The sequence below is a fragment of the Lemur catta genome, chromosome 10 (assembly GCF_020740605.2).
Source record: "Lemur catta isolate mLemCat1 chromosome 10, mLemCat1.pri, whole genome shotgun sequence".
In the NCBI taxonomy this organism is placed as follows: Eukaryota; Metazoa; Chordata; class Mammalia; order Primates; family Lemuridae; genus Lemur; species Lemur catta.
In genome coordinates this window covers 36,891,277-36,917,524 of record NC_059137.1, presented here as the reverse complement: position 1 = coordinate 36,917,524, position 26,248 = coordinate 36,891,277, and the positions used below count along the sequence as shown (strand labels likewise).

General features: G+C 47.8%; 1 protein-coding gene across 2 annotated transcripts; it reads left to right on the top strand.

Moving 5' to 3' along the window:
• The first annotated feature begins 10,893 nt into the window (after positions 1–10,893).
• On the top strand, positions 10,894–23,256 carry PHF24 (PHD finger protein 24). Of its 2 annotated transcripts, XM_045562914.1 has the most exons (8): positions 10,894–11,743; positions 11,855–12,073; positions 12,745–12,930; positions 17,086–17,164; positions 17,462–17,667; positions 17,993–18,153; positions 18,430–18,525; positions 18,830–23,256. In XM_045562914.1, exons 1-8 carry the CDS (start codon positions 11,696–11,698, stop codon positions 18,924–18,926), a joined length of 1,092 nt encoding a protein of 363 aa, XP_045418870.1. In that variant the 5' UTR covers positions 10,894–11,695; the 3' UTR covers positions 18,927–23,256. The 2 variants fall into 2 exon arrangements, with proteins under 2 accessions (XP_045418870.1, XP_045418869.1); XM_045562913.1 differs by having other exon boundaries at positions 10,894–12,073.
• Positions 23,257–26,248: the final 2,992 nt, after the last annotated feature.

The window sequence follows — 26,248 nt, the reverse complement described above, 5'->3', positions numbered from 1 at the left end:
ACAGCTGTCTGGAAGGAACCTCTGACAGGGAAGAGGGAGAGATCCTGCCGTTGGACCCATGAGTGACTTCCCATAGCTGCAGGGACTTTGGCCTTGACCTCCCTGTGGGGCTTGAAGTGCCCTCACTTGCCTCCCCCCAACATGGTCGAGAGGTGGGGTCTTTGTGGGACTGCGGCCTCTTTCCATTTCCCCTTCCCCCCAACTGGGATTTCTCTTTCCGTGGTAGCCCACTTGGCTCCAAGCTGGATTTCAGTGCAGGCAGAAACTGCTATGAGAGCACAAGACTCAGGGAGGGATGAGGACCAGTGAGGCCTCTGAAGCAAAGATAGGAGACTGCGCCCCTGGGCTTGACAGTCCAGAAGGAAGCAGTGAGATCAGGCGAATAACTGACTTTGGCAGGTCCTGGAGGGAAAATCCTATGAATGAAGGACTAAAGGATATTTATGATTATTGAGCACCAATGTGCCAGGTGCTATACTAGGTATGTTTAAACATATCATATAATCCTTACAACAGCCTTTGAAATTATCCCCTTTTAAATAGTAGGTACTTGAGACTCAGAGAGGCTTAGCAATTTGCCCAAGATCACAATGCTTAGAATCATGAAATCTGTTTTTCAAATTTTATTTGGAAAAAAGTATTAAGGAGAGCCAAAATAAAGAATGGATGTTTGTTAATAAGTTGCATTTAGGTGCCATGTATAGGGCTTTGCAATGGTATATGCTCAGTAAATGTGATGATTAAACAAGTGGATGAGGGCAGTTTAATAGGAGAGGAGACTGCTGCAGGAACTGATCCCCAGACTTCAGGGTGTGGCTTCTTTCATTGGCAGCCCCACTGTAATGATGCCTTGGGGTGGCTCTGGACCTAACTGGGTCTAAGAGAGGTCTTTGGGTATGGCCTTTGATAGGACTTGCTCTGGGGCAATAGAGGGGCCCTTCAGAGGATGGAGTGTCCTGAGGCCACCCTCCCTGCTGCAGAATCTGTGAGAGGAAGGAGATACAGGATCATTTTTAGGAACCATGATCCACACTGTCCTTGTGGCTCTCGGACTACATGCACCAGTGGACATTAGTCCACAGATACCACTCAGGACACTTCTGCCCAACAGTGCCTGTGCACAGGAGGAGGAGATTGGGAAAGGTGCAGAGCCAAGGAAGGCTTATGGGGAATCTGTTGGCTGGGAGTGCAAAGGGTATGCGCCTGATGTTGTCGTGCCCCCTCATCTCGCCCCCTTGATATTTTCATTCCAGCTGAATCCAAAGGATTCAACTTTGGGCCCAAGGATAAACTCTGGTTTCTTGTCCAAAAATGGGGTGGTAAAAGGGCCAAGCAATGGAATTCACCACAGAGCCATTTTGGAAGTTTTCCTTTCTTCCACACAGCCAAACCTAGTGACATCCTCTTTGAATAGCAGTGGCTTCCTTGGGTTTCTGGGATTACATAGTGAAAAGAGAGACCAAGCTAGTGAGAAAACAGAACAAGCTAGTTTACCAGTTGTTAGATTCTTTTTTAAAACTCAGTAATGACTGCCTGAATGATGGATGTGGCACCTCACCACAGCTCAATGGAGCAAACGCTAACAAAGATTTATACTGGTTAGGACATCCCTCTTACAAAGTTGTTTATAATCCCCTTTCAGTTCAAACCCCTCTCATAAGCGTAACAGACCAAAATAAGCAGGGGTATATGTTTATTAAAGAAAGTCAGAAAGACCAAGCCTGCAAATAGAATTTTTGTTCCAACTCAGACTTGTTACTGAAGTTTTTTTTTTTTGAGACAGAGTCTCGCATTGTTGCCCAGGCTAAAATGGATGCTGTGGCGTCAGCCTAGCTCACAGCAACCTCAGACTCCTCGGCTTAAGCGATCCTACTGCCTCAGCCTCCCGAGTAGCTGGGACTACAGGCATTCGCCACTATGCCTGGCTAATTTTTTCTATATAGATTTTTAGTTGGCCATATAATTTCTTTCTATTTTTAGTAGAGACGGGGTCTCGCTCTTGCTCAGGCTGGTCTCAAACTCCTGACCTCGAGCAATCCACCCGCCTCGGCCTCCCAGAGTGCTAGGATTACAGGCGTGAGCCACCGCGCCCGGCCTGAAGTTTTATTCCTAAATTGGTCTTTTCACTGAGGGTTCTTAGTATCACACCTACTCGTGACCCTGGCAAATTTGCTAGATGGATCCAGGTTCTCCCCAAATCTTGGACCTTGGATATCACCTCTTCCATACTGAGCACTGGGTAAACATTAAGATTTCAAAAATCCTAAGAATACTGCCTTACTCTTCCCAATCACAGCATGAGTCTGCAAATCAAATCATTCCAGAATGTGCATGAAAGATGTCACCAGGTGGCCTTAATCTTCTCAAAAAATGCTTTCTCCAAAGGGAAATAAAAGGGATGAGAATGGCTCACTCGAATGGTTTCATTTGAGTGTACACAAATGTGTCTGTCTGGATTTTACTGTCTGGGTTTCTCAACCTTTGATCTTCCACATATTCTCTGACCACATTAAAAAGGTTTTCTTCTGCCAACATTTGCCATGTTTTTTTTCTTTTTGAGATAGGGTCTTGCTTTGTCATCCAGGCTGAAGTGCAGTGGTACCATCATAGCTCATTGCAACCTCAAACACCTGGGCTCAAGTGACCCTTCTGCCTTAGCCTCCAGAGTTGCTGGGACTACAGGCACACACTACCATGCCTGGCTAAATTCTTTTTGTAGAGACAGGGTCTGACTATGTTGCCCAGGCTGGTCTCAAATGCCTGGCCTCAAATGATCCTTGCATCTTGGTCTCCCAAAGTGCTGGGATTATAGGCATGAGCCACTGTGCCGGCCTGCCATACTTTTTTTTGACAGTATTTCCTTTTCCTCAAACATGGATAGTAAGAACTTCCAGGCCCATTTCCCACATTCCTTGCATTTTTCCACTATACCTGTTCCTAAGTGGATTATATTTATATAAATGGTTTCCCTTCTCTTTAGCTATAGAGGCTATTATCTTTCAGTCCCACATGCCTCTCTCTTGCAGTGCTGCTTGGTTTCTGCTATCTTCACTTCCCAAATTGATTTATTCATTTCTGATGGGAATATCATTATCCACTCCACCCCTCAATCTTAATGACCAAGTTCTGACAGGAATTGCTTACCAGCTTTGGACCAAGAAACCAAGACCATCAGTGTCCTGCTGGAGACAAAATTGTTTTTTCCATTATCACATCCTCCTCCACTCTCCCTTGCTTCCAGCAATCCCCTCAGAGACCCACATACATTTACTAAGTGCTACTTACTTGCCAGCACTATGCTAGATAAATATGAGAGTTCCTTGCCCTTGAGGAGTTCACACAGAACCAGTCTGCATTTCTCTAATCATTTACTATGAAGGGTAGGAAAAGTAAGGGGAAAACTATAGCTTTACAGAGTCTCTACAGGAATTAATGTAGAGTATGCCTTTTCCCAGGCATCACTGACACTCAACGCTGTTCCGTGCCTCCTCTGGCAGCTACATTCAGCCCTCCTGCCACTGCCCTGCCAAAATGATAATAATGACATACCCTTATATTTCGATAGCATATTACAGTTTATAAAGCCTTTTTACATACATGTTCTCTGGTTTTGAGAAATGTTTTATCGTACTAGGGTCTTCTCACTAAAGCAGCATTATGTGGGCTAACGGGCTTACTCTCTTTTTATTTGTTTGTTTTTTGAGGCTTATGTGTGAGTCTCCCAGAGGGAAAGCCCCAATGATTCACTACAATCACCACCTACCGGCTCCTAGATTGTGGAGAAGAGTTCCCTGTTGGGTCCTAAGGCCAAGCAATGTACTCATTGGTCAGCCTTGGGACTTATGAGGGAGATCCTCCTTCCTGGCCTCAGCAAATCCAATTCTTTGGGGTTTTCTTCCCCCTGAAATTCAAATACATATTCCCTTCTAACAAATATTTTAAGCATACTATCTCAAAGCAGTTTTTTGAGCTGATGCTAATTCTTATGTGAAGGCAGGTTTCCTCGCCTATTTCTATCCAGCTCCCAGGCTGGCTTCATACCATCTAAGTCATGATGGAGTCCCCATATAGCTCCATGCCTTGGCATGTGCTTTTACCTCTTCCTGGAATGCCTTTTTTTTCCCTTATCCACTGGGGTAACTCCCACTCATATTCAAAATTTAGCTCAAGCAACACCTTTTTTTTAATCCTACACTTATGCCCCCTACACACGCACATACGGCATTCTCACAGGCTGAGTGAGGTTCCATTTGTTCATTCTACCAACAATTATTAAGCACTTTATTTGTGCCTGACACATAGTAGGCTGTACTCAGCAAATGTTTGCAGAATTAACAAACAGTAAATGGTGATAATTAAGGTGTAATAACCTCATTAAATGGGGCTGAATCTGTGCTTCAGGGGCCCAGAGTAGAGAACAGGGAGTGCCTCTCCATCTTGCTGAAAAGCTTTGCTTGCTAAGTGCAATCACACCAGCCAATCACTGATGGTGTGATGTTCCTTAACTGTTGCTCTGCTTCTGTGGGAAGTCAGCATTGTGGCTTTTAATGAAGACTCAGCCTGGGCCCCAGAGGCTAAAGATCATGCCGTAATTGTGTTCTCACGTATATTAGAGTTTTGTGAGCTTTCAGTAAATATTAAACAGCAGCAGGACCGCCCTCATTCCTCATAGTCTTAAGCTGAGGCCAGGAAGACAGTTTCGCTCAGTCTTTAGCCTTTCTACTCCTTGGAAACCCCAGAAAAGCCCTGTGCAGTTGGGGTGACTATGTCTTCCTGTATAAACAGGGGTGAACGAAAGGACATAGAGAGGTATCAGGTAGAGCCCTTCAGGGCCACAAACATGAAAACTAAAAATATTCTGTAGGCTACTGCCAGGCAACAGAATGGCTGAATAGGAACAGGCCCCTGGTTCCAAGAGCACTGTAGTGAGGCAATGACACTCCTAAAACCACAGCCAGTCGCTGGAGAACAATCTGACCCCTAGGGGCTTGGATTTCCTCAAAGACCTGCAAAGGGTAAGGTTCTCTTTTTGATGGTTTTTATTCAAAGTCTTGGGGTTGATGCTGATGTTCATAATGAGCTCAGGTTTAGGGGGAGCTTTTTGTTTTTTTTAGAGACGAGTTGACATGTTCTTGGCCTGTTGCCCAAGCTGGAGTGCAGTAATGCAATCCTAGCTCACTGCAGCCTCGAGCTCCTGAGCTCAAGCGATCCTCCCACCTCAGCCTCCCTAATAGCTGGACTATACATTTACCACCACCATTTTTTACAGATCCTGATTCTGTTAGTTTTCCATACCCTTGTGGCTGGCCACCTTCTATGTTAGATATGTGGCTTTCCCTGACACTCTCAGACAATCCTTCAGGCACATGCTTATAAGAGCCAACTGTTTGTTGACCACCTTGAAATTTTTCACCTGTGTGTGCAGAAGCTGCACATGCTACATTTCTCCAGCTAAATCCAGGACAGAGGAGATTCATTTTCAAGCTTCCTACTTGTACCCTTAGGGCAACTGCCCTCCTGTGGGCCAGGCCACAGTCCACAAGACACAGCATAAATGCAGGGGACTGTTGACTTTGGTAAGATTGGTCTCTCTTTTCTTACCACTGTGGTTATGGAATCTGGCTAAATTCCAAAATTTTGTAGCTCTCCTCTGTAGGCAGAGAAATCACCCATAGCTACAGTATGGACCTGTTCTCTTTCCTGCTATCCCTGACTCACTGTTCTGGTGCCACCTCCAGGGAAGTAGACTAGATGTGATGAGATGAGCTGGTGACTGCATAGTTTCTAGTTCTGAAAATTTGCTCTGATCAGTCTTTCTGGCCAACTTTGATGAAGAGCAAAGGTACTGATACCATGATCTTAAATAAACAATTTATGTTGCCCAGTGATCTCTGCAACATTCATTCAACAAAGATTTAAAGAACACATGCTCTGTGAAAGGCACTGGGAACCATCTAGACTTTTCTCCCTTTTGATCTCAGTGAAGAATTAAGAACCCCTTTTCCACTTGCTCAACCTACTCTCCTTGGTTGTTTTCCCCTTTTCCCTCACTCAGAGGTTTTCTTTGCCTTGTTCCTTCTTAGGGAAGCCCTCATAGCCTCCAGGCAATCCATTTAGTTGCTTTTGAGCCTTTTAAACAGCTGCCATTCCCAAAGCAAGAATCATATTGAACCAGCTACTTGGGAGGCTGAGGCAGAAGGATCACTTGAGCCCAGGAGTTCAAGACCAGCCTGGGCAACACAGCAAGACTCCATCTCTACAAAAAAAAAAAAAAAGAATCAGATTGAAGCAAGTAAATGTATTTTACATTTAACATGCTGAATGAGGAAACCCTTGCCTATTAGGAGGGTTGCTCCTCAGGCTCTCCACAGCTACAAATCTTTATAGAGAGTGCCTGGGAAAAGAGGTTCACCCAGCTTCCTTCCCCTTTCTTATTTCTCCACAGCTCCTGCTATAGAGCAACCCCTCCTCCTCTTACTCCCACCACTTTGCCCTTATAAATAATCCCGCTGCATTGTAAGCAGGTGCTCTGCAGAGAATGGGTGTGTCTTGCACACATACATTCCAAGCTGCCCACATACGTCTTACTGCCTGACAAACACTTCTAGCTAGACAACCTACTTTTACCCAAAGACAAATTCTGGTTGTCACGGTTTTCATTTCCTCCAGTTCATTTAGTCAGATGGCCCTATTCTACCTACTCTATCTTCCTCTCCTACTGGAATTCACCTTCACCTACTCCTGTCCCCTGAGGTTTTTTCCAAGCCTTCCCTAGATACCACAGATTCTCTGACAGTCACATCATTCTTGGGACAACATCCTTTTATCCTCTTTTTATCTTTGTTAGGGAGGCAGAAAACCCCAGTTCCATACAGTGAGTATGTCTCTCTTTGTACATTGGGGCCAAAGAAGTAATAATTGGGTATAATTTGCAGGATCTTTGCAATTTGATTTCCTTTTAACTCACTCGTCCTCCTAGGACTTCTTCCAGCACAGGAGAGGCCAGGTGTTTCTCACTAGGCATTTGTTTTTACCCAGCACTAATCACTACCACTTGTTTCTCTAGAAATTTGAGCTGATTTTAATTTCTCAAACACCCCAGGTGCACATCTCAGATATTTTAGCACACTCAGTTTTAATCAAAGTGTCTTTTGTATACAGGTTTTATTCTCTCCATTAAGCAGTAAGGGTTTTAGCCTCGCTCTTAAAGCTTAATTCTGTTGTGTCTTCACAGTTTATTGTCAAAATCAAAGCCATATCAATTCAAAATGAGTTGGGGTCTTGTTTGGATTTTGATGGTTTCCTTTTAATGGTTCTACTCAACATTTTATGCCCTTACAGGTATAAAGTGGTCTAGAAAATTGAACCCTCTCAGGTAAAAGGAATTACCGTGCTCCAAGAGCCTGTGGTCAGGACTAGAAGGTGTTGTTTGTTTGTTTTTATGTTTATTTGTTTTGCTGGTACATGTCAGTTTCAGTCTTCATAGAAATTCCTTTAAGGATAAATTCCCAAAACCATTGCAATGGTATCATTAACAATTGAGAAAGCTTAATGGTGATTTTTGGTATCCTTACAGAGAATAATGGGTTGTAGCAGACCTACGGTGTATTGGGAGGTGTCTGTGGTTAGCTTGCTGATTCACTTTTAATCAGTCAGTTTACTTATAGAGTAACCTTCTTAACTGGCTGGCCTTTGTCAATAACTCTTATTATATCATCTCAAAAAGCCAATGAAAACCAAATGCATACCATTGATTTCCCTCTAATGAATCATTCATGAAAAAGTAAATTTAGTATGTTTATTCCAGATCTCCAAATAAGTGTTTCTTAACTTTTTTTTCAACCTATGCCTTCTTCCTGATAAACGCAAAAGTCTTGTGACTGTTCCCTAAAACTTCTGATATAACTTCTGGAAGGAGACTGCCCCCAACATTTGGAGAACTAGTACCTTCTGTATATCCCCAGGAACCAAGAGGATACTATCAAGCTCTTCTTGGGGTCACAGTCAAAAATTTGAAAAACATAACACTGAAGGTTTCTAAGGAAAATCTAGTGGTTCTGGAAAATGTAATTGCTTATAATAAAAATATGCCATGTGTGTAACTGCTTATAATAAAAATATGCCAGGTTTATGTGTCAATTGTGCATTTTCCCTCTTAGCATGCCTCTCACTCTAAGTTGGGGACTTGCCTTCCCACCTAACCATAGAGCACAGCTGTTGCCATGAGGCATGTGGCAACGTCTGGGGACTACAGGCCCAGCCTCTTCAAGAACCTCCCTGGCCCAAAGCCTCAGCAAAGACTTAAACATACAGACATGCTCTCCTCTCCAGCCTTACCTTCACCCTGGCTGGATATCCTCATTAGGTCACATGAACTCTTAAAAGAATATGAAAAAGAACATGAGCATTCTAAGTGCTTAAGACTATATGCTCCAAACATGCTCATTAACAGATAGAGAACTGAAGCCCAAAGCAATATGCAGCATTTTCTGGGTCACAGAACAGCAAATCCAAAACTAAAACAAGTCACCGGGTTGCCAACCCTAAGTTTTATTATATAATTAACATGCAATGTAGGAAAATTGGAAAATACAGGTTAACAAAAATATGCAAAATACATACATGCCTTCTTTCTTATAAAAATTAGGTCATAACATGACATTTTTGTAACTTTTTTATTAATATATTCACATTTTTCAATGCTTTTCCACATCAATAAATATACTTTTCCCTTAATACTTTTCGTGTTTAGTCTACCATGGTACCATAATTTAACCATTCTCCTATTGTCAAATATTTGTTTCCAGTTGAGGGGGAATAAAAAGGATTTTTTAATCACAATTTTTAATTAATTTACTTTTTTATTTTGGGAATAAAAAGTCTTCCTTTTAATTACAATTTATTATTAAATATGCACTGGGGCATGAATACCTTAAGTGATTTCCTGAATTTGCTTAGTTAATCTTTCCTCAATAAATCTCCTTTGCCACTGTCCTTTAAAACAGTATTGAGTATTTAAAGTAAATGATCCTTAGTCATATACTTCGATTTTACAAACAAATTTCCAAATGGGGGCAGCAGGAAGTGATTCTTTCTTATCAGTCAGTTTATAAATTCAGGAATATCTGGTCTTTTGCCCCGTATGGCAAAATAAAAGAAAAATAAAAGAAAAAAAATTCAGGAGTATGGGTTTCCTTGGTAACAAGATGGCAGGCCAAGCGCCAGGGCAAGGTAGGAATTTGCATCATTGTGGTGCATACAAGCTGCGTTTCTGAAAAGAAGATATGGCTGTCATCAGATATTATGTGTATTAAGGTTTTATTTTAAAAAGCAAAAAGAATCCTCCACAATTAATTAATTGGAAAATGTGTATTAAGCATCTATTCTGTTCCAGACACATTGCTAGGCAGTGGAGATAGGGACTGTGCAGGATGAAACAGTATAATAGAGGAAACTGACATTGATCAGATAATTATCCAGTTGAGTATATAATGATGAAGACAAGTGCCCCAGAGCAAGAGCACGGTTCTGTGAGCACCCGGCCCTGGACTGGAGCCAGTAGTGATCGCCCTGAGGAAGTGATACTTGAGCTGAGCTCTGATAGATCAATAAGCACTAATCAAGTGGGGAGGAATGTTCAAAGGGCCCCAAAATAGAGGGAGCGTGCAAGTAAAGCATGAGAGAAGGCCAGAATAAAGAAGGGACTCAGACCTTGCTGGGCCTCTTAGGCCACGGAAAGAGACTGACTTGGGTGACTTTATCCTGATAGACTTTATCCTTAAAACATGGAAAAGTTTTAAGCAGAGGATGATGTGACACCTGAATATCCCAGAGACATCTTTAATTTAACATGTATAAAAATCCAATGTAATTATCCCTCTTTTCTTATTTCCCAATTTCTGTATCTGGCACTACCATTCTTCTAATTAGTTAAACTGCCCTCTCTCCCTTTATCCTTCATCTAATGAGTTATCAATTTATTACTAAATTTTCCATAATTCTATTTCCATGGTAACATACACTCAGTATCATTCCTGCTATTATTTCAGTTCAAACCCTCTATCTCTTGCATGGACTATTACAGTAGACCTTGAATTGGCCCTACCTCTCCTCCTACCCACTGTCACCTTCTCCCCAAAACAAACTGAGGATAACTTCCTACTCATCCTTCAAGGGCCACTTTCATCCACAGTAGTGTGGTCTTGCCTTCCTTTAGGTACCCCCGGCACTTTTTTTTTTTTTTTTTTTTGAGACAGAGTCTCGCTTTGTTGCCTGGGCTAGAGTGAGTGCCATGGCGTCAGCCTAGCTCACAGCAACCTTAAACTCCTGGGCTCAAGCAATCCTACTGCCTCAGTCTCCCGAGTAGCTGGGACTACAGGCATGTGCCACCATGCCCAGCTAATTTTTTCTATATATATATATTTTTAGTTGGCCAGATCATTTCTTTCTATTTTTTTTTTTAGTAGAGACGGGGTCTGGCTCTTGCTCAGGCTGGTCTTGAACTCCTGATCTTGAGCGATCCACCCGCCTCAGCCTCCCAGAGTGCTGGGATTACAGGCGTGAGCCACCGCGCCCGGCCACCCCCGGCACTTTATGTGACTTCTTTGAATTCTGATAGTAAGTAGTTTGAGTGGTGAGACTGTTCTCCTGTCTTTTATTTCCTATAACGGGCAGTTAGTGCCTCGCACATACTCTCCTCATTCCATAAGCCTTGATTAGAATGGATCGAGAGCAAGGCCAAAATGGACTCTCTGCTCCAGTCAGAAAAAGCATTCCCCAACTGCGATGCAGTTACCATGTCCTGCCTTCACTTTCCAATGCTGTACTCCGGCACTGCAGAGAAGGGCAGGGATAACGTTACTTTTTAACCTATGAAGGATATGGACCTTTCTTGAACAATTCAGAAAATCAAAGCAGAAAAGGAATTTGGGAGTGACATTAGTGGGCCCTTAGAAGTACCTTAGAGCCTGTAATAGGCCAGTTGCCTGTGATAAACAAACCCACAAAGAGGCAGAGCTACTAATTAGATGGGCAGAGAAGTGTTTGTTTGACCTTGACCACATGGATAGGGGTGGCAGAGTTTCCTTACTACCTACTTCAGGAATCCTCTAAAAATAGGAGTTCGTTCACTCTGACTTAAAAAGTAGGCATTTGATGAGGATTATCACTGGAGGGATTGTGCACAGCACTTACAGGAGGAGCTTTCCTGCAGAAGGCCTGAAATGTGTTGCTGCCAGCATGCTTTAAGCCTTGAGTCTTCTTGTGGAGTAGAGGAAGACTTTGGGCTCTGAAGTCTCCAACTATTTCAAAGTAGCAGAGATGTGGGACCCCTGGACCAAACTGGCTTTAGCACAGGAAGGAAGACAGAGATACCATTTCATACACGTAGAGCGCTTTCCAGGTTACTAAGCGCCGTTAAGCCCATTTCTTATGTTGTCCTCATGACAGCGCTGTGAAGTGGGCTGGGCAGATAGCCCTCATTCCGTAGATGGGAAAAGCAAAGTCACAGGGCCAGTCGGAAGTAGAACCAGGGTCTTCTGACTTAACATGTGCTCTGTCCACTGAACCATGCTACTGAGTTCTAGAAGAGGGAGAGACTATTTAATAGCTCCTTCCACTTAAGTTGAAACTGATTGGCCTGACACGCTCAGCCATTGGCTGAATCTGTGCCCCTCTGCTTTATGTCCCTAGAGCCATGGGGGTGTTGATGTCCAAGCGGCAGACAGTGGAGCAGGTGCAGAAGGTGAGCCTGGCTGTGTCCGCCTTCAAGGATGGGCTGCGGGACAGGCCTTCCCTCCGGCGCACGGGGGAGCTACCAGGGTCCCGCCGTGGCACAGTAGAGGGCTCCGTCCAGGAGGTACAGGAGGAGAAAGAAGCAGAGGCAGGCACCCCAGTGCTCCAGGAAGAGAGCAGCGTCCACCGTGCAGCCTGGGAGCGGCTCCGAGATGGGCGTGGAGTAGAGCCTGAGGAGTTCGACAGGACCGGTCGTTTCACACCACCTGCCTTCATCCGCCCCACGCGGAAGCTGGATGATGACAAGCCTCCAGAGATCTGCCTGGAGCCCAGAGAGCCTGTGAGTGTCCAGTTAGGGCAGGATCCACAAGTCTTAGCCTGGCTGAGGATCAGGGAGCAGGACAGGGGAGGCCTGGGTATAGTTAAGGTGAGATTTAAATCTGGAGCTCAGTCCAAAACAATCTTTGAATTTCTTCCACAAGAATAAAAATGTTTGTTACATCCCAGACTCATCTCAGTGAAACACTCGGGGCAATGGGTGATAAGAAATGGCACCATGGCAGGTCTTCTGCCAAACCTCCTGCCCCTGGGTTCTCAACCACAGAGAGTGCTACTCCCGTAGGAGACATTTGGGAGGGGAGAGTTGGGGGGAGGTTACAATGGCAGGGGGTTGCTACTGGTATTTGGTGCCAAGAAAACCAGGGATGATAAATTTCCTGCAATGCCTGGGACAATGTCTCAGAAAGATAGATTGTTTTTTCCAAAAATGCCAGTACCATCCCTGTTCATAAACATGGTCACAAAAGCCTGAGCAGCTGGAAGAGCCTCCTGGTTCTTGTCCTCCAGAAAGAAAGCTCTATCTGTTGCCTTAACAGTGGCTTCAGCTAGGCCCGTTTGTTTAGACTGCTCTGGGGACTCTCAGCCCCATGCAGGTAGCTCTGTGCTTAGTGGCCATAGGATCTTGGCGCCTGTACTTCCACATCCGTCTTCACTCCTGCCGTCTTTCCTCAGGTTGTCAACGATGAGATGTGTGATGTCTGTGAGGTCTGGACGGCTGAGAGCCTCTTCCCGTGCAGAGTCTGCACCAGGGTTTTCCATGATGGCTGCCTGCGCCGCATGGGCTACATCCAAGGAGAAGGTGCAGCGGAGGTGACCGAGATGGCCCACACGGAAACAGGCTGGAGCTGCCACTACTGTGTGAGCCTGGACAGCAGGGACAGCAGAGGACTTGGCACTTTCCCTGGAGGCCCAGAATTAGAATATTTGCTCCTAGGCAGTGACCTAAAGGGTTTTCTAATAGTACATATGAGGGTCCTAGAGCTAGGATGGGGTTTCTCAACCTCAGAACTACTGACATTTGAGGCTAGATAGTTCTTCGTGTTGGGGGCTGGGCGCACTATAGAATGTTTAGCAGTATCCCTGGCCTCTACTCCACTAGATGCCAGTAGCACACACCCCCAGTTGTGACAGCCAAAATTGTCTCCAGACATTACCAAATGTGTCCTGGAGGGAGCACAGTCATCCCCAGATGAGGACCACTGAGCTAGAGGATTGACTGGGTAGAATGAGTCCTAGTTACTCAAAAGCAATTCTGCTTGGAGCGTGCTTTCATAGTCTGTAGTCGTCATTAATTGTATCTATCTGAAAATGAACCTGAGGTCCTATCCAGCTTGCTTCCAGTAGGGATAGATGCTATCGCAGGCAAAACTCTTAGTTCTGAGATCCTCATCTGGCCTGTCACCTGACTCTTGGAAGCATTTGTCCTTCATCTCTGAAGTGGTCAATATGTGAATTAAATAACCAAGCTATATTGATTCAGAACTTTGCAAATTATATATAAATGCCTTCCAACTTTTAATGAAGGACAGAGTGTAAGGTTTCCATTGAAAGCCAGATTCATATCCATTTCTCACCACACCTGAATAGAGGGCAAGCCTTGCCTTGTTGATCTGTCTTGCAGAGTCTTCATTATTTACTGATCTCAGAGTGAGGAGCATCTGCTGATCCCGCTCTTATTCCTACTACCTAGAAGAAAGCAGAGACGTGCCACTTTGTAACAAATAGCTCTTTCTCTGTGGCTGTGCATAAAATAAAGTATAGAACATTATTTTCCACCACTTAAACACCTTTCCCCTGGATTATATCGCAGCAGACCCTGCTACACAGACAGCCTTCTCTAGTACCGGTCACCACACCTCCAAGGTGCGCCTTTCCCTCGGTGACCCTGCTGTGCCATGTGCTGCTGCTGTGGGACTGGGTTGAAAGCGTCTCCTTCCTGACCCCCAGGAGCACAGTGCTCCCTCCCAGCCTTCTGCCACAGTCCTGCCATCATTGCCACCACTCTTCACTGGGCTTTGCACAAAGGCTTCTTCCAAGCTCCTGCCCTTTCTTTCCTTCCCTTCACAGTCAGCCTTCTTAAAAGAACTTCATCTCCTTGCGGCTCCTCAACCACCTGTAATCTGACTTCTGCATCCATCATTCTGCTGAGTGGTTCTTCCTAAGGTCACCAGTGACCTGCTGATTGTCAAGTCCAGTGACCTTTGCTTAGGCTTCTTCTCACTTAACCTCTCTGAAGTATTTAGCACTTCTTTATTCCCCTGTCTTTTTTTAGAGTTTGTGTATTTTTATGAGAATTATTATACAAGATATGGAAACTAGATAGAAAATCAACAAAATCCCACTTCATTTGTATAACCACTGTTAACATTACCTCCGACATCGTGCAACTCTCCTTTTTTTTTTTTTTTTTGAGACAGAGTCTCGCTCTGTTGCCCAGGCTAGAGTGAGTGCCGTGGCGTCAGCCTAGCTCACAGCAACCTCAAACTCCTGGGCTTAAGTGATCCTCCTACCTCAGCCTCCCAAGTAGTTGGGACTACAGGCATGCGCCACCATGCCCGGCTAATTTTTCTATATATATTTTAGCTGCCCATATAATTTCTTTCTATTTTTAGTAGAGACGGGGCCCTGCTCTTGCTTGGGCTGGTCTTGAACTCCTGAGCTCAAACAATCCACCCACCTCAGCCTCCCACAACTCTCCTTTCTTGGTATTCAGTACCTTCTCTACTGATTCTCCTCCAACCTTCTTCTCTGACCATTCTTTCTTAATCCCCTTTGTTCCTTGTCTCAGCCCAAAATGCTTGTGTTTCCCAGGGTTCTGTTGTTGACACTCTTCATTTCTCTCTGTACACTCTCTCTTTGGGTGACTTCATCTACAGCCACCATCTAAACACGAATGACTCGCATATCTGCGTGTCCAGACTTAAATTTCCTGTCTCTTAGACTTATCCATCTTGATGTCTCATAGATATTTCACATTCAACATGCCCCAAAATGAACTCATCTTTGTCTCAAAACCTGTTCTTCCTCCATTCGTTATCTGTGTGCGTAGTAATACCATCCCCCCAGTTACCAATCCCAGCTCATTTCCCTTCCTCATCCTTCACATCCAGTTAGGCAGCAGGTCCTACTGATCCTGCCTCTCCTGTCTCTCGCCTCTCTCCCCGCTTCTCCACTCTCAGGTCTCAGTTTAGCCACTCACGTTTCCTTACCTGTACTACTGCAACAGCTCCCTAACCTCCCCGTGCCTCCAGACTCTGCTCCTCCCACCCATTCCCCACACGGCAGTAGGAGGTCTGACCATGGCACTCTCTGTGTAAAGCCCTTCAGGGGCTCCACTTGGCCCTCAGGACAAAGGCCTAATCTGAGGGGCTCAATAAAGGGCATTGAGGTGCTTCACAGTCGGGCTACCACCCCCTCCCCCATCTCTTACCAATCCTCTCTCCCCTCCCCTCACACACACTCACACGTACTCTAAACTCCAGCCACACTGAACATGTCACAATGTTACACACCACTGTGGTGCCCAGTACATTACACTAGGTGCTCAATAAGTGTTTATTGAAACAATGGGAAAAATACAAATATCATATCAAGTTTTGAAAAGTATTGTCAGAGCTGGGCACAGTGGCTCAAGTCTGTAATCCTAGCACTCTGGGAGGCTGAGGTGGGAGGATCACTTGAGCTCAGGAATTTGACACCAGCCTGAGCAACAGTGAGATCCCATCTGTACTAAAAATAGAAAAATTAGCCGGGCATCGTGGCACATGCCTGTAGTCCCAGCTACTCGGGAGGCTGAGGCAGGAGGATCCCTTGAGCCCAGGAGTTGGGAGTTGCAGTGAGCTATGATGATGCCTCTGCACTCTAGCCAGGGTAACAGAGTAAGACTCTGTCTCAAAAAAGAAAAAAAAAAGAAAAAGAAATTGAACCTGCCTGCTCTCTCTCCCCACCTTTCATATTAAAAAAAAAGTGTTGTCAGGTGCAGTGGCTCACTCCTATAATCCCAGAAATTTGGGAGGTCAAGGCAAGAAGATCACTTGAGCCCAGGAGTTTAAGACAAGCCTGGACAACATAGCAAGACCCCATCTCTACAAAAAAGTAAAAGAAAAAAATTAGGCGTGGTGGCATGCATGTGTCATGCCAGCTACATGGGACACGGAGGCAGGAGGATTGCTTGAGCCCAGGGGCTTGAGGTTACAGTGAGCTATGATTGCACCACTGTACTCCAGCCTGGGCAACAGAGTAAGACCCTGTCTTAAAAAAAAATTATAGAAAAAAAAAGAATGGTTTAAGTTCTTTATGAAATCCACAAATGAATACTCATGAAATATCTGCTCTTGTTCTGTGCTGGTCTTTTAGAGAAAAAGTTAACCTTTTACTAGAAAGAATCTTTGATAGTTTAGGGACTGTATGGTAATGTTAACAAAATAAGATATCAGTGCTCATTTGAAATTAAAACTTCTATAGCACCATGAAAAACTCATTTGGGTTTAGGAACCTTGTGATGGCATCTTTTAAACCCTTCTGGAGTTATTTAAACCCATTAGAAGCAGAGCTAGAATTATACTTCTTAACTAAAATACTCCAAGCGCAGCCTAACACAGAAGCCAAGTACAGGAAATGGATAAAGATGGAACTGCTCCGGTTGGTGGAGGTGGGGATTCATAGCCCTGCCCACTCAGTGGCCCCTTATTCCCTGCAGCAGCTTCCTATGGTGCTTCCGAGAAATCCCAAGGTTAGCTTGGAGGATGATTTGAAAAACATTTAGTAAAAGGGACTCAGGGCTGGGGTCAGGATATCTGGGTTCTGGGGAGGATTCCTGCCCCAGAGTTAAGGTGACTCAGAGCAAGTCCGTTCCCCTTTCTGGCACCTCAGTCTCCTTGGTTGTGAACAGGAGTCTGGGATTAGATGATCTTGGAATTGCTTTCCATTTGAAATACTATTTCCATCCCTCTTGATCCTTGGCCTTTCTTACTGGCCTGTACGGCCACTGACTCAGCTCTTCCTTATTTTCAGGACAACCTCAACTTGCTGCTTACTGAGGAGGAAATGTACAGCCTCACGGAGACCTTTCAGCAGTGTAAAGTCATCCCTGGTAAGGTGGATGGTGCTGCCGGGATGGAGGGGGGTGGGGCAGATGTCTCCTTTACAGTCTCTAGGCTGAACCGTGAAAGGAGTATTCCAGGTTTGCGGGGTGGAGGCAGATGGTCCTTGTTCCTAAGTTGGTGGCTGGCACCCACCACCTGCCACAGCCTGAGTCGCCCTGGCCATGGGAGGCAAAGACTCGGCAAGAGCTGTGGGTGTGAGGGCACTGAGGGTGCCCCCGGGGTGAGTGGAGGTGCCCCAAGGCTGAGGAAGGGTGGGCGTGGCCAGCATGGGGTGCCTCCTACAGATTGCTCCCTGACACTGGAGGACTTCCTGCGCTATCGCCACCAAGCAGCGAAGCGGGGGGACAGTGACAGGGCCCTGAGCAAGGCGCAAGAGGAGCAGGCAGCCCGCCAGTTTGCAGCCCTGGACCCTGAACATCGAGGCCACATAGAGTGGCCTGACTTCCTGTCCCACGAGTCCCTCCTACTTTTGCAGCAACTGCGTCCCCAGGTGAGGGCCAGCTGGGGTGCATGTCCATGGGATCCTGGGTGACAGGCCTGGGAAGCGTGCTGGGTGGGTCGGGGGGACAGTGAGTAGGGTCTGCGCAGGGAGCAGTATCAGGAATGGGCTCAGATTCCAGCCCGTGACGGCTGGTCCAGTGCCCAGGCTGGGAACTGCCTACGGAAGATCGGTTTGCACTGGACCCGCTGAAAGTGTCGGTGCTACCAGAAACTTCTAAGGAAGGCTGCAAGGCGGGTAATGGACGTAGGATTCTCTGTGGGTTGACAGTTTACAAGATCATGTCACCTCTAAGATCTTGTCTCTTCTTCCCCAGAACTCTCTGTTGAGGCTTCTGACAGTTAAGGAGCGGGAACGAGCCCGAGCCACCTTCCTGGCACTGGGCAGCGGGAGCGCCATCAGTGAGGCAGAGTGCGGCCGCGCCCAGCACTCTTGGTTTTGCAAACGCCCTACAGAAGCTCCATCCTGCAGTGTCAGGTCTGCTCCTTACAAGTCCCTGCCCCCACTTGGCCTCCCCTCTCCCTTTTTTCTTGCCAGTGGCCCTTGGTGTGAAGGGTACCTCCCTGCTTCCCCTGCCAACAGCCGGAAGAGGATCCTCGTGCACATTAAGCAGAGGGTGGCGATGCCTCCCGCCCGGGGCATAGCGCAGCCTCTACTCTGTCAGAAGATCCATGGGCTCAGCAGAGTTTGGGAGGGGACAGGGCCAGGCCTTTCATTATCCCACTCCTAACCACATGTCCTTGTGCCCAGCAGCATCAGCCATGTGGGTCCCATAGCTGACAGCAGCCTGGCCAGCAGCAGTAGCAAGAGTCAGGACAAGACCCTGCTGCCCACAGAGCAGGAGTCCAGGTGAGTAGACATCCTCACCGCTGTCTGTACCCCCTGCACCCCCAACACATACACACACAAGTAAGAGAGAGCGTTGCCCACTTCCCAGAAACCACCTCCAGGGGTGCCCATTTGCCCCCGATCCCTAGGGCCAGCCAGCTGGTTACTTGGCTCGGCGGCACGGCCAGCCATAACCGCGTCAGGCACGAGCCAAGTCTTCCCTGAGTGATGCCCAGCCCAAGCCACGCTGCCGCTGGACTCAGGTCTCGTGAGCCTTCAGGCTCTGCAGCCAGCTTCACGAACCTGTTCTTTGCTTCCACTCCAGATCTGTGGACTGGCCCACCTTCCTGCGAGAGAACGTCCTCTACATCTTGGCTGCTCGCCCCAACAGCGCAGCCATTCACCTGAAACCCCCGGGATAGCATGGAGCGGAGAAGCTTGGTTCGGGGACAGTGACATCCTCTCCCTCCTTTCCTCTCTCCCTTCCCCCCACCAACCTCTGGCACTGAGACTCATGGGGATGGGGCCCTGCCACCATCTTAACCTGTCACTGAGCTGTAGAGCACTGAAATCACCGTTGCCCTCACAACAGAGGCAGTGAACACGTTGCCACGGCGAAGAAGCCCAGGGAGCTGTGGGCACATCCGCTCCCAGACCCACCGCCTGCCCTCACGTCATAGACTGGACCTGCCACCACACACATATGTGCGTGCACATGCACACACACGCACACTCACACCTAGCTGTCCATGCCTTCAGAAGCCTTGTTCTTTTGGGTTGTAAAAGGACCAAAGTCCCTTTGTGAAGGCCCTGGTATAGAGGAGGGAGTCTCTACTCACCCCTTCTGGTGGCCAGCTCTCATTTCCAGTAGATATAAGTCTCTGGCCAAGTGATTCTTAATAAGGGGGCATATCAGACTCTTGTGCTCTCCTGGAGATGCCGACAGACCCCTCTTCCCCCATTGAAAATCCTTTCTGTGGTGAGCCACTGTCACTAGTAGGTGTGTACTGTGTGCCTCGGCTGTATTTGGGTGGGAAAATAGTTGAAAACCACCGCTGCAGTTCAGCCTATTATTTATTTAAATTCGAATTCCTGGTGGCAGAGAAGGCAACTGGCTTGTGGAATCCTGATTGGAACAGAGGGAGGCCACCCCTCCCAGAGACCCAGAATCCCAGGAACCTCTCAGGCAGGTCATCCGAGTCCAAAAGTCTTTAGTAGAACAGTTAAAAACCAAGGCGAGCCTTCTCAGCCCGTTTTTCTGATGGTAGCTCATGGCCCAGAGCCCACGGGGCCTGAGTGGGACAAATATGGTGGCAGGAGTTCAGCCCTGTTAGCTGCCTCTCCCAGGCCGGCTACGGCAGAGACCCACGAGGACGCGGTCTGGCTGGCAGAGGACAGGCAGGGCTCAGGCTCTGCCGCCGTCGGGCGCAGCTCAGCCGCAGGCCTAGGTGAGCGTGCCCTCGTGTGCAGGACGCAGCAGCCTCTTGCACAGCCCAAGACAGAGCAGCTGTGCAGCCGCCCTGAGCAGAGACGCCTTTCGCCATCCTGACGATGAGGATGAGAAGACTTGCAGCCCGGCTCTCAAGCAGAGGAGGTCCTGCGAAAGCCTCAGCTTCCCTTCTCCCTGTCGCCGGGGTGTGCCTCGAGTTGCCGCTTCTCTCGCTGCTCACTGCATGTCCTTCTCCACCAGGCTGGGGCCTCCTGGCATGGGAGGACTTTGGAGACAAGCAGAGGCTGCCACAGGGCGCCAAGCCTGGTCTCCAAGCCCCAGCCTCCCTCTCTAAGTTCTCATCAAGTTCTCAAGTCAGTGTGTGTTGTGGGTCACATTGGGGTCCGGGTTCTACGTTCTGTTTCCAACCAAATGACTTAAGTGTAGCCAGATCTGTCTACCAAGAGTTATTCAAGAGGGAGTTGAGCTCAGTCATGCGGAAGCTAACGTATCTTCCTTGCTCGAGGCACTCGTGCTAAATTGGGTGCTTACGGAAGGCTTGTACCTCTCAGTGATGAGATGCTCAGACGAAAGCAAGCAGCTGCAGAGGGGCTGGGTAAGAGCCCTGAGTAGTCTCCTCCCGCAGGAGGTGCCTCACCTGGAAGCAGGATAATACGCTGGGGTTGGACGACTCAGGACTGAATGCAGCAGACAGGAGACAAATCTGGGTTCCTATGTGTGGCCCTGGACATTTCAAAACCCACAGCTTTTGTACATAATCCTCAGCCATACTCCCAGGATTGATGAAGGCCCATTATTCAGTCTAGTCAAAAGAACAGAGAAGAAAAGAAAGCATATGACTCTTGGGCCAAGGACTGCATCTGAAGCAGCCAGGCCTGGGGTTTTGCACTGAGAAGATTAAAGCACATCAGGCACAGGGGCTCTCGCTTCCTCTCCTGGCAAATCAGCCTCTGTGCCAGTGGCCTTGGGCTGCTTGATCTTATGGACAGGGCGTTTTAAGCAGAGACAAGCGCTGGGCTTTGAGAGCTGAACAGCTTTTTTCTCCTGCCTCCTCATCAGTCACCGGGACTGGAAGTCCATCTTGTGCCCTGATCTTTCCCAGATCAAGGTGATGCCTACCTCTTTGGAGCTGCTTCTCGCTCTCTGTGGGTGAGTGGTGAGAGTCCGTGGGCCAGATCAGGCCTGCTCTGTCCCAGGGCCTGGCAAAGCAGGTCCCCAAGTTCTGCCACCACAGGAGCAGGCCCATTTGCGATCACCCTTCTCCCTGTTCCAGGAGAGCAAGCTTCCTTGGTGAGGGCCCCCAGCAAAGAGTAGAGTTCCCAGTCCACAGGAGTCCCAGAAAAGCACAGAGGAGCAGCCGGGCTCTTCTCCACAGGCATCTAATGTTTTACCAAAGGGGACCCTCCATTGCTCCCCAGTCCAGGATTGCAGAAGCCCCACCCCAAGCCCCCATCCAGAATCTCCCATTGCAGCGCCCTAGTCCCTGGAGCCCCGCTGTAGTACGCATGGAGATGTTAAAATGTTTATGAACCTAGTGAGGCCCGTTCCCTTTCCTTTCCAAGCCCTTCCATCACTGTGATGCTGCAATTCTGCCAAGTACCATTATGAGTGTCTGGCTCTAATAAGGGTATGAGACAATGTTTCAGTCTTTTCTTGGCTGCTCAACATTGAGATCAGTGTTTTTCCAAGCACCCCCCAACCAAGGAAGGCTTGGGTTACAGATCTGCTCCTCTGAAAACCACTTCGTAGTTTTTCACCCGGCATTTCTCTTCCCCGTGTTCAGATTTAAATAAGTGACAGCCAGATAAAATGGTGGAACTGCAGGGACAGAGGGCCAGCTTAGGGAGTGGCTGTGGCCATGTAACCTCTCCAGATGTGCTCCTTGGTTTCCTCTCCTGAGGCCAGCCTTCCCCAACAGAGCACTGGAGCGGTGGCCCCTGTGGTATGCAGGGATGGCACCGTTCCCTCACAGCTAGGGACTAATCCAATTCTCAAGTGCTCTTCCTTGAGGACAGCCACGGCAGAAACCATGAGTACATTGCCTTTTTCTGCCCTCAGTCCAAGCAACTGGGGCTGGCAGGGCAGACATTGGCCTTTCTGGCTCTGGTGTTCCCTATGGGCTGTCACCCTGGCCTTGTTTAAGCAGCCAGGTCTTAGGTACCTCTGTTCCTATCATCAATATGGAAAGCACAGAATCAAACTGCCAGGGTTGTGCCCAGGCCTCTTACCCCGAGGCACAACCTCAACCATTGCAGGTATCACACCTTCAGTGGGAGTGGTGCCAGGGAGCCCTAAAGCCAAGAGAGAAACTTAGCAGAAGCTGTCAGGGCCCCAGGCCAGCCACGACTACCCCAGAGCAGAGAGTGACCTCCAGGCGGGACTGAGAACCGGTAGCAGGCTGTAGTGATCCTGCGTGTTCCCTTCAGACCCGCAGAGTGAAGGCAGATAACTAACGCATGGCACTAAAAGGCAGAACAACCGTGAGACCCAAGTTTCAGGACTTCCTGGCAGCACCTGTAACCATAGTCTCTTTTGGCCCCACCCCTGTTTACAGTGAAATGAAATTGCTGCTTTCTCCAAGCCCCTTAATTTGAATTTGCCCAGGATATCTCTCTGGGCCCCTGGCTGCAGCCCACACAGTGGGCTCTCCTGGAGTGGGGGACATTAGTGCATCATGCCTGTTCCTGACAGCTCGGCCCTGGAGTGGGTGGGACTGGGCATTTTTCCTGCTGTTGCTTTCCTGCTGCTGCTGTTTTTGGCAACCTTGAAAGGAAAATGAACAAGTTATAGAATTTCCACTAGACCCAACCAGCACTGAAGAAAAGCTTTTCTCTGGGCCACATGCCCCAGTGAGCATGGAGCGGGGTCAGGTCTGGTCTGGGCCGGTGACTAAGAAGCCTAATGCTTCCCAGTTGGTATAGCCCTGGGTAGGCACAACCACAGAGGAGAACATCAAGGTGTGAGTAGCAAGGCCTTCCCGTATTCGTGGTGAGACGAAGGCCTTCCAGCTTACCTCCAGCCACAAGGGTTGGCCTGTGCTGTGTCTCCAGCAAACACGGCTTGTGACGAGGGCTCTGAGAGCACCTGAGTAACAGCGCAGGATCCATCCCCCCGTCCCATGCACTTTTCTGCAGAAGGTAGCTTGACAGTAAGCTGACAGGGACGACCCCAGGCCCTGTCTTTCCATCTCCGCAGCTGCATGCTCCTCCCTGTGGCCAGCCTTCACAGCCGCTCCAGAAGGAGCTGCTCCAGGAGGCTGGGCACAGTGGGAATCATAATAAAGAGATTGTGATGCTATTTCAGCTTCCTGTTTCCTGTTGTTTGGGGAACCTGCCATTTCTGTGTAGTTTCCCATCATTGACTAATTCCTGGGTCTGAGAATAAGACAGGGGCAACTGTGGCCTCCAGAAAGATTGCAGTGCACTGTGGCTGTCTTTCTAGAGCTTTCCTGGCCCTGACCTTCCCCAGAATGAAGTGATGGGTGGGGTAGGGGCACCACACGTGCGGACACAGATGTACAGACACCTCTGATTCCACCACAGACACAGAGGGGAAATGGGTGCCGAAGGGAGGAGGCAGGGAGTTTGAGGACACTGAGACAGTTCTCTGGGCCCCTCCCGACCAAGAGCCAGTTTTAGGCATTTTCCCCAGTTCCTGCTGAGCTACAAAGGAGGGAAGCTCATTAGCTGTTTTCTCCTGGTCTTCTGGGCTCTCCCTGGTCTGAGGGTTTCCTTCCCATTTTATAAATTGTTTTATTATGATATGATAGGGTTAGGATGACTAAGGTCTGAAGAAGCATTTGGAAGTCTGCGGGATTTTCATTTCTCCCTTTTACCAGGTGGGAGCAGAGCCAGTGCCTGTAGATGGGACAGCGTCTCCAGGCTGTGGGTCACAGGCAGACATTCTACTTCCAAAACCACAGGGGGTCCCAAGTACAAGTAATTACTAACATCTTTGAGCACTTACTATGCAGTGGGCAGTGCTTTGCATAAAGTAATCTCCAACCCCATGAGATCTGCATTACGGATGAGGAGAGAGAGGAACAGAAAGGCTGAGTTTCTCAAGGTTGCACAATCACACAGCTAGGAATTGGGGGAACCAGGTAGTCTACCTTCAGCACCCATGTTCTTGGCCTCTCTGTTGCGCTGCCTGTCAAATTACACCTCGAGGGAACCACTGCGGTGTCTCCCCTTTCCACCTAGAAATAGACACAGACTGGTAACCAGGCCTGTAGCCCTGTCACGGATTTCTGACCACCTGCACAACCCCCGCCACTCACTCACTCACTGGGCTCCCCTACTCTCCTCCCTGGAGTTTCCCATGGGGGTCCCTCACACTCAGAGCATCTTAATGACATTCTACTGGCCCCTTCTCTTTGTCTCCAGGCTCAGTGAAGCTAAGCATCGGGACAGAGAAAGAGGCATAAAGGCTGGATCTCTGTGGAGCCTAATGAATAAGTTTTCCCCACCCTCATTGCAGCAGTCCAAGCTGGAACTTTAGACTCCCTGAGGACTGTTCCTCTCTTGCCAGCTGCACTTGCTCCCAGAGCTGGCTCGTGCCTCCGTGCCACACAAACCTCCACCCACCCCGCCCTGCTCTGGCTTAAGCACACTTCCTCTTTACCCCAAGGGAAAGTCTCCACAAAGAGAAACAATGGCTTGCTAAATTTGCTAAACATGGGTAGTGTTCTCTCTCCCATCTCACCTTCTCCAGGAATTGCTTGGAGTTTGACTTTGCTGAACCTCAGTTTCCCCATCTGTAAAAATCTGGAAAACAATCTCTGTCCTGCCAGCCTTCTGGGCTGGTAGCTGAGTGAGGAGAGAATGAGTTTGGTAAGAGGAAAGAACTTTATACTCAGCAAGGCATTGAGTAGCCTGCTCCATCTGAAGGCTGCGGAGTGTGTCATCCCCACCCTCCCACAGGCCCATGCATAGCTGGAGGTGCCTCTGTCCACAGTGCTGAAGTCACAGCCAAGCCAGCTGGTAACCTCCAGTCCCTCTTTGTCCCACTTTTTTCTTTTTTTTTTTTAAGAGAGATTTTTTTCTGTCTTTCTTCCAGGCTAGAGCACAGTGGTGCAATCATAGCTCACTGTAACCTCAAACTCCTGGGCTGAAGTGATCCTTCTACTTCAGCCTCCTGGGTAGCTGGGACTACAGGCACATACCACCATGCCCAGCCAATTTTTAAAAAAAAAATTTAAGAGACGGAGTCTCACTGTGTTGCCCAGGCTGGTCTCAAACTCCTGGCCTCAAGTGATCCTCCTGCCTCAGCCTCTCAAAGTACTGGAATTACAAGCACGAACCACCAAAGCCAGCCCCTTTGTCCCATCTTTAAGTAAACATCAAGTGCAGGGATTTCCAAGCCCAAGTATTGCCCTAAAACTCAGAGGTGTTGCCAAAATATTTTTTATTTCATTTCTTTCAAGTATCTTTGTTTTTTATTTTTTATTTTTATTTTTGTTTTTTTGAGACAGGGTCTCACTTTGTCACTCTGGGTAGAGTGCAGTGGTGTCATTGTAGCTCACTACAACTTCAAACTCCTGGGCTCAAGGTATCCTACTGCTTCAGCCTCCTGAGTAGCTGGACTACAGGTGCACACCACCACACCTGGCTAATTTTTTCTATTTAGTAGAGATGGGTCTTGCTGTTTCCCAGGCTGGTCTTGAACTCCTGAGCTCAAGCGATCCTCCCACTTCGGCCTCCCAAAGTGCTAGGATTACAGGCCTGAACCACTGAGCCTGGCCATCTTTGTTTTGGAAAATAACTATAACTCTCCTTTCAAAATCATACCAAGTACAAATGGGCAAGAGGTGATTAGCAGCTCGGAGAGAAAAGGGCTATGGGTGAACAGTATGAGGTGGCTACCAAAAAGCAAATTGATCTAATCTGAGGCTATGTGGAAAGAAGTTCAGAGTCAGAGAAGGGAAGCAGGCCAGCTCATTGATTCCTGCACCAGCACTCCTACAAAAAGCTAATCAGAGTCAGGCACCACAAACTGAGACCCATTCAAAGGAACACGATCTTAAAGGCTGGAGTTGAACAAAGCAGAATAAGCCACAAAGGCAGAAGTCCTGGAGACGAGCAGACTTGAAGGATGCAGATGGCTGATGTTTGCAGATGGGGCAGATGAGGTCAATGCGGTCTTGAGGACAGGAGGACAGAGCTGAGATGAAAGGTGGACACTATGGGGAGGCATAATTCTGCTCAGTAGGACCAAAAAATAACTGGATACCGGGGAAGGCAGTGAAGCTGTATGAGCATGCTGACAGAAATGTTGAGTTGGGGGTGGGATAAC